General features: G+C 34.3%; 1 protein-coding gene across 1 annotated transcript; it reads right to left on the reverse strand.

Annotated features, from left to right (window-relative positions):
* Positions 1-3,066: 3,066 nt before the first annotated feature.
* On the reverse strand, positions 3,067-11,690 carry LOC123257372 (the record flags this gene model as incomplete). Its single annotated transcript, XM_044716189.1, has 3 exons — positions 3,067-3,317; positions 3,872-4,568; positions 10,806-11,690. Coding segments are annotated over 3 exons (1,833 nt in total), but the record flags the coding sequence as incomplete, so codon positions are not given.
* Positions 11,691-12,142: the final 452 nt, after the last annotated feature.

Genomic DNA, 12,142 nt, shown 5'->3' on the forward strand with positions numbered 1-12,142 from the left:
AAAGTAATACCAGGGATATACTTTCAAAAGGCTCCCATGCTCGATATTTTTCAAATTTTTAAAATAAGAGTATTGTTGGATCCTGATTTCTTAAAAAAAGTCAAAACCATCAAAAAATATTCTTCACATATTCTTATTTTGATTGAATATAGCATAGAAAGGGCAGCAGGGGATTCAATGAAAAATCTAGCAGAATAAAAGTCAATTTTAAACTTTTCAAAAATACTCAAGGTTTTTTTTTTCATTTAATAGGTAACACTTTAAAAAGCTCAAAAATCATTTTGATGTGCATCCCAGATCGGCTGCGAGCTTTAAAACTTAACCTATTTTCAGCACGTGTTCATACAAAGATTTGAGGCTGTTTCCATATTTAAGCATCAATTAAAGGAAAACAAAAGCGGACGGTAGTCCGCAGGGTGACGACATGCATGCCCTAGCTTGTAGCGCGTGAAGACACTGTCATACGAATCGATTGGTGACTGAACTTTTCCGATCAGACATTCTGGTCAGAACTAAAAAAACAAAATGTTCCCCGTTTTTATACCTTTGCAGAGGGTATTATAATTTTGGTCAAAAGTATTTTTGATATTTTTGATCAGGATCACCTCTTAGGCCGATATTAACATGTCCGTCTATCGGTCTATTACTCACTCCCAAAAAGAACAATCATTTACTTTTCACACTCGAAGTGAGTACACTGAAAGTGTTGTGCTTTCTTATTGTGATCTATAGAGTATACTATACAATAAAGAATTAGTGCAGTATTTTTAAGAACACTACACTACTGTAAAAATCTGTTATGCTACAAATGAGTACATTCATGCAGAAGTCTAGTAGAGACCAAATTGATTTCTAGACATATTATTACGAAAATGCTCCCATACATACAGCTAGGGCGGTAAAGCAGTGGATTAAGGCTCAAAAAGTCGACTTGTTCGAATATTTGATTCTTGATTAGTCGATACTCTAAGCACATCCGTCGGTCTTTCTGTTTCTACGCAAACAAGTCTCTCCGTTTGAAAGCTATCGACTTCAAACTTTGTACACATCTCTTCTTTTGCATTCCCTGTACAGCTCTATCTTGTTGAGTCTCTGAGATCCATGCGGACGAAAAGGCATAGGGATCATTATTTTTGTATTTCCTTTGAGTGAATTCATTAAATTTGAATATCAAAATAATTAATTATAATTAATTTTCTGTAACTATTGTTACACACATCACATCATTGGAAGAACTTACTTCAACAGACAGTTAAAAATGTAAGTAATCGTAATCTGAAATATAAATATTTAAATGATCCATGGATTGTCCACATAGTAACTTATTTTAATTCTTGGGTTATGGGTTATTATTTGCACGAGTCCCTATTTTGTATTCAGACTCCAAAGTAGGCCAAAGCAATTACCGCATAATAAATCAATTCTGAGTGCTATGAATTCACTACTCCCACACCCTGTCCGATCCAAAATCCCAGTTTAGCCAACTGCAATCACTCATGCTGGGAGTCGATTGAGTTGCTCCTGATATGGTGTCCTGTCCTGCGGGGTGGGTGTTCGGGGTTGACAGTTACAGCTTAAATATGCAAATTACCAACAGTTGGTAGCCTCAATTTGATTCGCAAGCTCTGAAATAGCAGCGGCGAAATGGGAAAAGAAATAATGGGAGTGTACAACAAGTAAGTAAAATTGAAATGGGGACAACACGTAAAAGCCTACTTGAATTTAAAATATTTAATTGTGAAATTCGTTTCATGAATTCTATATCAAGCTCAAATATCAAATGGTCTATTAAAGGTTTTTATAGTCTTTTGGATAAAAAGCAAATATGTGACCTGGCATATGACATCGAGTTTGATTGACGTGCAAATTGAAAAGCAATTGCAAAAAATAAAAAAATCGAATTGTAAAGGCTCTGCATTTTCCCAGTAACTTCCAAGTGAAAAAAAGCCTTAAACCAAACCGCAAATAAATCAATTCCCACGCCTCAGATAATTTAACATTTTTATATTTATGCCATACTTGCCTATATATCCATACTCGTCCGCACGACAATCGCATTACTCGTGTAAACAACAATTAAGTTGCCGAAATATCGCCGGCTGTCAGTTTGGAAAAGATTTTTTGAAAATACAAGGGCATGCCATTTTCAAAAAACACGAACGGCAAATAACAATTCAATTCATTTATTTGGCTAGCAAAAATTGCTGTCGTGTCAATATCCCTCCTATTATTGTTGTCCTAGCGTTCTACAGTTTTCTTCCTTATTTTCAAGCATGTATGTCGGAGGGATCCGAAACTAAAATACTCGAATTGGTTTTGTCGCTTGACAGTTGATGGATGTGACTACACGTCAAATGGTTGCCTTCTCATATGCAAAAATAATAAATTAAGGGCGGAGAGTCAAATAAATCGAATTCAGTGTCGGGGTAAAAATAATGTTAAGCCAGCTATTTATGCAACTAAAGTAGCAGAGTGAAATAATATCAGCTAGTCTATGAGTTTTAATTAGCTTTCTTAGTAAGTTGAATAAGTTGATGAATTTCGTAATCATAGTCTTTAATTTTGGTTAAAAATAAATGAGAAATTTATCCACATTTGCCCTGCCATTCCTAAATCAGTAGTTCTGGCACCCCGGCGCATCCAAAATCAGCCAATCATTCTTACGGGAATTTCTTCGCTCTTGTCATGTTGCATTTTCAACGACAATGTTGAAGTCAACTGCGCTTCATTTCATTTAAGCGCGTATACGACACATTGTCTGCTTAACCCGAGCTGTCCTGTCGTGCGTGCTTTTAACCCGAAGTGGAGGATTTTTGTGTGATTCCACATTCAACTGTCTGTTTATACCGAGCTGCAACTATTTTTAATGTCCTAAACTGACAAGTAACCTTACTATTATTGTGTGTTATCTAAATTGTAATCAAATAAAAAGGCCAAAAATATGTGATATAATTTTGTTTAATGAAGAATGTATTAACCCGCAAGTTTTCCCAAGAATGATGAACTCTTGGTAATTAAGTTTAACACTATTTATTGGTCTTGTAATACAGCCGCACTGTGTGCTTTCTATTCCTCGACTGCCAAGTCGCTCTTGTCCGTCGATCCCTTTACTCTCTCTCTGGCAGCATCTCCGCTCTCGTTTGTGACGTCACCGCCCGTTACCGGCTCCCACATCCCTCCTTTGTTAACGAGTTTTAGCTTCAAGGACTTGGTGGGCAAAGGGTCCAGTTTATCCGTGGACTGTCTACGCTGCTGGCCTTTCCGTTCATCGTCTCCATGGTTCTCCTGGGTTGATGTTATCCTGGGTTGAGTGTTGCCTATAGAAGAGTGTAAATGAGCCTCCAAATCGTTTGCATATATTGGTATCTTTTTGACGTGAGATACATTTCTTGTCAGAGTTCTGTCTCCTGACATAAGTTTGACTATGTTGTTATTTTTCTCGACAACCACATATTCGGTTTCCTGGAATCTTGGGGTTAACTTATGAGGAAAAACTACATTTTTCAAAAGCACCTTATCCCCTACATTAAATACGTTATCCTGTGCTCCCCTCTTTTTATCTGCTTCTTCTTTTCCTTTTTGTTTCAATATACAATCCCTGTCCCTTTCAGCAGAGTCTATACCCTTCTCTTGGATGTTATCTATGCATGGAACTTTGTCGCGGATAACCCTATTAAACATGAGTTGAGTCGGTGCTACACCAGTTATGCCATGTGGAGTGACGTTGTACATGAGCACAAATTTCTGGATTTCTTCCCTGCAGTTTTTTGAATTTGAATGAGCTATCTTTAAGCGTTTAACCAGAGATCTATTCCTATTTTCCACTCCATAAGCTAAGGCCAATAGGGTGGAGATTTGACTTGTTCTATACCGCAAGTTTTGCAGTACTCCTCGAATTCTTGACTTATGAACTGTCGTCCATTGTCAGTTCTTAAATGTTTCGGGTACTCCAGCCTACAGAAAATCTCCCTCATCACTTCAATCAGACTGGCTGACGTAATAGAGCGTAAGAATTTGAACTCCATATAGCGAGAGTAATAGTCAATAAATACTACTACGAATTCATTATTTGGTAAGGGCCCCAATATGTCTGAAGCTACCCAAATCCACGGACCAGTTGGGAATGGATTCCGTTCCATTGGTGCTGGCTTTGGGTTTTGTGACACCAGAGGACAGTCTGTGCAATGGTTTACGTATTTTTCTGCGTCACGGTCAATCAGCGGCCACCATACCTTAGATCGCAGACGTCTTTTCTCAGCAGACTCTCCCGGATGCCCTTCGTGAGCCAGCTCAAGCACTCGGTTTCGAAGCGATGTCGGGATCACGATGCGGTTACCACGCAACAGAAGGGCTCCTATAGCTGAGAGCTCATAGCGAAATGGGTAAAGTTCTTTTAGGGATCCAGGTTTCCATGAGTCGCAGTCCAAACAGCACATTGCATCGATTATCTCATCTTTTGTTGAATGGTTGGCAATTTCCGAAATGGTCATCGATTGGGGAATACTGTTTTCGACCACCCGTAGTATACTGTAATCCTTGTCTCCGACACAAGAATCGGTTGGAGATGTCTGGCAGAGTCGGGATAATGAGTCCGATATGTTTTCTTTTCCCGCCTTATAGATGTTTTTCAATTGGTAGGATTGAAGCCGTAGAGAGCCAGACTTTCTTTTTCTGTTTGAGAATAACGTTTCTCAATGTATGACAAAGCTCTGCTAGCGAATGAAATAATCAGGGGGTCACCATTACCTGAGAACTGCAGTAATACCGCTCCAAGCGCTATTGGACTGGCATCTGCTATTAGTCGAGTTCGATTTCGCGTGTTGAAATATGCGAGGTTTGGTACTTCCGTCAATCGATCTTTTAGATTCCGAAAGGCATCTCTTTCCACCTCTCCCCAGCTAAATTTTGAGTCCTTTAGAAATTGTCTTAGCGGTTCCGTGTAATGAGTCAACGTATGTCACCAACCCTAGAAAACTTCGAGTTTCTTCCTTGTTAATTGGTTCCCGAAACCCTCGGATTAAATTGATTTTCTCCGGGTCCACTTCGATACCCGCCCGTTACCGGCTCCCACAAAGAATGTTATATATGAAGGTATAAAAAATTACACATTTTGTTAAAAAAACGTACTTTTCAGTTCATTTATATATTTTTCTAATGGTATAACCTTTTCAACGAATTAAAGAATATTTGGATAGCTTCATTGGGTGTAGAAAAATTGTAGAACAAAAGCTTCCTACCTTTCAGTAAAGAGCATCTCCAATTTTTTATACCCTTGCAGAGGGTATTATAATTTTGGTCAAAAGTGTGCAACGCAGTGAAGGAGACATCTCCGACCCTATAAAGTATATATATTCTTGATCAGAATCACCTCCTGAGTCGATATGAGCATGTCCGTCTGTCTGTTTCTACGCAAACTAGTCTCTCAGTTTTAAAGCTATCGAGTTCAAACTTTGCACACATCCTTCTTTCCTTTGCAGGCAGTATATAAGTCGGAACGGCCGGGATTGGTCGACTATATCCTATAGCTGCCATATAACTGATTGATCGGAAATGCCATAACTTTGGTGTTTTTTAAGTTAGAGACTAGAGAGAGAGGTTGGGACTTTTCACACATGTTATGTTTGACAAAAATATCTTATGTACAAAATTTCATAAGGATCGGCCGACTATATCCTATAGCTGTCATAGAACGATCGAAATTGGCATAACTTTGGTGTTTTTTAAGTTAGAAAGATGGGATTTTGTACAGATTCTATTTTGGGAAAAAATACGATTCGCTATATATCTAATAATGTAAGAAGCGTGGCGCCAGCTAGCGGACTGCGACTGAACTGCAAGGGTATATCAAATTCGGCTCCCCCGAAGTTAGCTTTCCTTTCTTGTTTTTTAATTATAGGAAACAAAATAGGACAGACATTTGATTTTATTTTTCAAGATTTTATTTGAAGAAGAGAAAATCAAATTTCTTGAGTAACTTATGAAGGAAATGTCTGATCTTTCGTCCACAGTGATATTACTATTAAATATTAAAGATTTATACTTTTTCATAAATACAAGGCGTCTTGTGTTTTATTTGGAAAAGATAAATATATTTTTATTTTTGTGTACTTCCAGGTTGTGTGATACAATACAGGTTCTGTTCCCAATAAACGTCAATATCAGAAGTTTTGTTCGGCAGTTTCTGCATGGCCTCACACATTCACGTTTACTCACATCGTCTGGATATAGTGGATAAGGATAATTCGCATCAGTAGTTGTGCATAAAGAAAATACAGATTTGCCAACTATTTTTTCACTACGTTTATCCAATTGTCATGGGTTTCATTAGTGTTTAAGGCTCACTTATATGACAGATATAGGATCAAGCTTATGTATTTCGACTTAGGAGGTGAGGCTCTGTATAAGGAGGGGGTATCAAAAATTTGAAAAAATATTCACTTCAAAATTTTAATAAACTGCAACATGTGCAATTTATGCTACCTCGTAGTCTCTGAGATCCACGAGTTGATACAGACAGATGGATGAAAATGGCTATACTTCAACGGCTGTTGATACTAATCAAGAATATATGTATTCTTTAAGGGGTCGGAGATGATTCTTTTTCTCTTTTCCATACATTCACACGAATAAAATATACCTTTCCGCGAGTATTATTATTATTCCGAGTATTATTATTTCCGAGTACCGAGTATAATAAATATGTAATTTATGCCTGAACTCCACACATTAGCGCAATGTCGTCACACTTGAAAAACTTGCAATAAACAATTCGGAATTGACACAAACATAAGTTTCACCAGGAGTGTACAAATGGGGCTTAGCGCCTTGTGGGGATATTTTTTGAGAAAATATAGAAGTATCTACCAGGACGTACTGGCTTTGGTGAACCCTGGGACCGAAACAGTTGGGTGCCGACAAAATCCGCTATAAATAAAGGATAACAATTTGTTAGCCGAGCAACAGGTGCAAACTATGTATATCAACAAAGCGAATAGATTTTCACGCCTTCCACAGTCTCTGGAAACCACATGTGTAAGCTTTAAGGTGGATTGCCTTTAAAGAATTCCATGAACCACCTCTTATAAATGGGCTTAATCCGTTTTTGCGACGATGTGTATTTCTAAATTATATTAACCATAATATAATTAAATATCTTCTTCAAAAATAGTTTGAAAAAATATATTTTTATTTGAGTTCCGTTTTTGATACAGTGTGATTTTTTTAAAACTGCTTAGAATTTTTGGAGTTTCAGAACTAACTTAACTTTGGGGCTCTAAGTCCCTTTTATAGCTACCCTTGCTGAAGCTTTTTGCAGATCAAAGCTCGAAAGAAGCTTTTCTCTCAGAGAGGCTTTGTTTTCTGAAGGAAATCGATTGAGTCGGAACCTATTACTTGAGGTGTCAGTTGACGTGGAAGACTTTGGGTCTCAATTAATCGAGGTGACAAGAAAATGTGAAATTTCCTGTGAAGTGGATGCCCATTTAAGAATGGTTTGAGCTGTTTAGTTTTATTTCACTTAAAAGGAGTGAGAAAGATTTGAGTCGGGATTCTGTTTACCAAAATATTGTTTTGGTTTTCAATCTGAAGTGGCTCTTAGAAATTGGAAATCTTAAATGAGACTGTTTTCAGCCGAATTGAAAAATTAAATGTTTATGTTTTTACAAAAATAGGAATGATGCAATTTGCAGCTGGATTACGAATTTCAATACAAAAGGCTTCAGCTTCGGTTTACAAAATTGGTTTACAAAATTTACTGATATACACTTAAAGAAATTTTGTTGATATGTTACTTCCCCATCCTTAAGAATTTAGCCTGTCCTCAGGCGGTTAGTTTGGGGTATAACTGTAGGTCATGTTCTTTATTCTCTGAACTTATAGTTTCTTCTTCGGGAGTTATAACCTTTTGTTTTTTATAATTAATTATTATCCTTTTTGGGATGTTCTTAAATTTATAAATCAAATATATGATTATAATAATAATTATTACTACTAGTAGTATTAGTAAAATTGTTTGAGTTTTAAAATATTGTTTTGAGTGGTTTTGGAATATTTCTTTGGCTACGATATACGATAAAGGTTCGAGTTTAGTTATGTTGTTGTTTACATAAATAGTTCGGGTGTAATCAAGCATAGTATTTGTTATTATTACATCTTCTATTTGTATAGAACAGTTGAATACTTTTATTATATTGTTTCCTTCTGCTATTAGATCTTTATTTATACAATTCTGATTTAACAAAGTTTTTGGTAAATTCCATGTTATTATAATGTTGGGTTCAATATAATTTAATTCGAAGTTCTTGTACATTTTTGTATATCTACATTCTGTATTTGTTTGTCTTAAGAGACCTATTATACATTTATTATTTACTATTTCTTTTGTTTTTACTTTAAAGACTTGCTGATTTTTTATGTAATATTTATCATGCAATGTTTCGGTTATTATATTCTGATTCTGATCCGGATACGGTAAAATTTTGTAAGTGGGGGTTTTAATAATAGTACGAGGAATATGAGAAATTATCAATATTTCGTTAGTATTAACTTGTAACCAAGTAGATGTTTTAATATTTAACAATTTTTCTGAATTAATATGTTTAAGCGGGTCATGTTTTAGGAGCTTTGGGTTGAATATGCCTAATCTTGTAAATTGCATTCCTAATTCAATGTCTTCTATGTACTCTGTAAATTCTTGTAAATTGAAAATAAGGATTGCTAACCTTTGGTTTTCATTTTGGTTTTCATTTAAACGATTTACTGTTTCTATTCCTTTATTAATTGCATCAATAACTTTATTTAATTCGTTGATCTGTATACTATTTTCGGACAAGTTATCAATTTTTGATTCTAATTCTTCCCTATCTTGTTGATCCAATGTGCCAAATAAATATTTATAAAAGGTACCTACAAAATTTGCAAGTCCTCTTTTGTTTCGTTGAGCAATTTTTATTCCATTCATTTCTCTATTTAATTTTTCTTTTAGATATTGAATTTGATCCAAATGTTCAAATTCTCGTGTTTGTTCCATTAGATTTTTATAAGTTTGTTCAGTTTTAGTTAAATTGACTGTGAGACAATGATATTCATAATTAGTGGGAAGATCTATGTTACCTGTTTGGAAAATTAAGTATCCATTTTTTGCTTGAATTGGATTGATATCTATGTTCTGACACATGGCGTGATATATAAGACATTATAAAGTTATTATATAAAAGATAATTTTATTAAGCTGGGTTGTCTTCCGGTGGAAATCTGGAATTATTATATTTGCTGGTATTAATTTTCTTTTTCTTTTTAAATTTCGATTTATAGTGTGTGATTTCTCTACCTCTATTTTTTTCTACATAATGTTTTTCGTCAGTTTGTGTAATTTGGCCTGTCTTCCTAAAAGGATTTGTTGTTTTAGATTTTATAAGTGGAGCTTGTCTATACCTAGTATCAATATCGAATGTATGACGATTTTTATTAAGCTTGTTTATTTTCTTTATTTTATTCACTTGAATATTATAACTTGGAGTTCCGGCGAAAATAAAAATGTCTGCTGGTGTTCTACCTGTAGAGCTATGTTTTGTTTTATGATTATAAATATAAACGATTGTTTCAAATTTAGTAATTATATTTTCAGGATTCCGTTCACAATTTATAATTCTTAATTTTTCATTAATAGTTTTATGAAATCTCTCTATGTCAGAAACGCCATTTTTACTTGTGGTTATAGTTATTCTTACATCTTCTGATTGCAGCCAAAGTTGCAATGCTGAGCACATAAATGCAGAGTCTTTGTCGGCTTTAATTTCTTTTGGTTTACCCATTACATTAAATATCATGAGTAATGCCCTTTTTGCTTCTAACCAATCCCTACTGTTGACATTTATTAAAGCAGCATATTTGGAATAAATATCAATGCAAGATAAGAATTGTTTATTATCGATCATGTAAAAATCTATAACATATTTTTCTCTGGGGTTAAAGGTTTCTGGGGTTAATTCAAATGTAAGTTTTGTATCTCTGTGTTCTGTTTTAGCAAGGTTACAAATTTCACACTCATTTATAATATTCTGAATTAATCTCTGATAATCGGGAAAATAATATTTTTCTTTAAAAAGGCTTGTTTGTTTTTCTATTCCTGGATGTAATAATTCTACGTGAGCTTTAAGGACAATTTCCTTGAATTCGGCGAATGTTTGGACATCTGTTAATATTGTACTAGTTTTCATAACTTTGGTTAAGTTGTTTGGGCTGATGATTTCTATATAAGCATTTTGAAATATTATGAAGTCCATTTCACAAGGAAAATAAATAACACTTTTTTTAGAGCACAAATATTCTTTAATTAATTCTTTTGCATATTCATGGGTCATTTCTTTATAAATTATTTTAAGGTTGGTTTTATGAAAGTATTGGCTCAATTTGACTTCATTTGAGTTTCCTCTATGAAATTCAATTTGTCTATTGTAATAGTTTAAAGGTCTTTCCGTTATTTCTATATAATTCTGATTGTCTTCATGTGCACTATGAACTGTTGCTATTGTGGGTAATGACTCGGTATTATCCGGTGTTTCTCCTAAAAAATTTTCTTCTAGCTTCACTCTTGACAGAGCATCAGCTACCTGGTTTTCCTTTCCCGGCAAATATTTAATAGTGAAGTCAAACTCGTTTAATTTTATTCTCCATCTTTGTAGTTTCATGTTTGGTTCTTTTATATTATGAAGCCAAACTAATGGTCTATGATCGCTAAGGATTTCGAATTTTCTACCAAAGAGATAAGACCTAAAATATTTAGTGGCCCAGACTATAGCCAGAAGCTCTTTTTCTATTGCTGAATAATTAATTTCATGTTCATTAAGAGTTCTACTTGCATAACAAATAGGTTTATGATTTTGCGATAATACTGCGCCTATGGCGACATTGCTAGCATCTGTTGTTAAGGAAAATAATTTTTCAAAGTTAGGGTAAATTAAAATTGGGTCTGATGTAATAAGAAGTTTTAATTTCTCAAATGCTTCTAAATATTCTTTATTGGTTGAATTTATAGTGGAACCTTTCTTTAAGTTTACAGTCATAGGTTTTGCAATTTTAGCAAAATCAGGTATGAATTTTCTATAAAATCCACAGAGACCTAAAAATGATTTTATTTCTTTTTGAGTTTTTGGTATTGGAAATTTTTGTATTGCCTCAATTTTTTGGGGGTTTGGCTTTATTCCTTCTGTTGTTATTATATGTCCAAGGAATTCAGTTTCCTTTTTCATAAACTCACATTTGTCAAGTTGAAGTTTAAGATTAGCTTCTCGAAGTTTTGAAAACACCTTTTTTATGGACAATATGTGTTCTTCTAATGAAGTAGAAAATATAATTATGTCATCCATGTAAACAAGGCAATGCTGGTATATTAAATCTTCTAATAAATTGTTCAAGCAACGTTGGAAAGTTGCAGGCGCATTTTTCAGACCAAATGGCATTCGTGTGTATTCGTAATGTCCATTTTTAGTAGAAAAAGCTGTTTTTGAAATAGAATTTTCATCCATTTGAATTTGATGGAAACCCTTGGCAAGGTCAATTGTTGTAAAATATTGACACTTTCCAAGTTTGTCAAGTATTTCATCCATAACTGGTATCGGATACTTATCATCAATAGTTATTTCATTTAGACTTCGATAGTCTATTACTATTCGAAATTTCTTTTTACCTGATGCATCTTCTTTCTTTGGGACTATCCATATTGGAGAACAATAAGGGGATTTCGATTTACGTATTATTCCCTGATTCATCATTTCTTTAATTTGGACTTCTACTTCTTGATCATAAGCTTGGGGGTATTTATAAGGTTTTTTGTAAATAGGATCTTCATGTTTGGTTTGGATTGAATGTTTTATAGCACTGGTAAAGGTCAAATTTTCACCTTCCCTGTACTGGATATCCCTAAATTCAAATAAAATGTTATTTAATTTAGTTCTTTCTTCTTTATTAAGATGATTTATTCGAAATTTATTATTTTCTTCTAAGTCATTATTAATTGCAAAATTAAAAGATATATCCTCAGATGAAGGTGGACTGAGATAATCTTCCAATGTTTCAATTTCGGAATTCTTGAAATCTTCGTGGTTATATATCATGGAAAAAACAAATCCGCTCAAAGTGACTG

This window comes from Drosophila ananassae, chromosome 3R (assembly GCF_017639315.1).
Source record: "Drosophila ananassae strain 14024-0371.13 chromosome 3R, ASM1763931v2, whole genome shotgun sequence".
In the NCBI taxonomy this organism is placed as follows: Eukaryota; Metazoa; Arthropoda; class Insecta; order Diptera; family Drosophilidae; genus Drosophila; species Drosophila ananassae.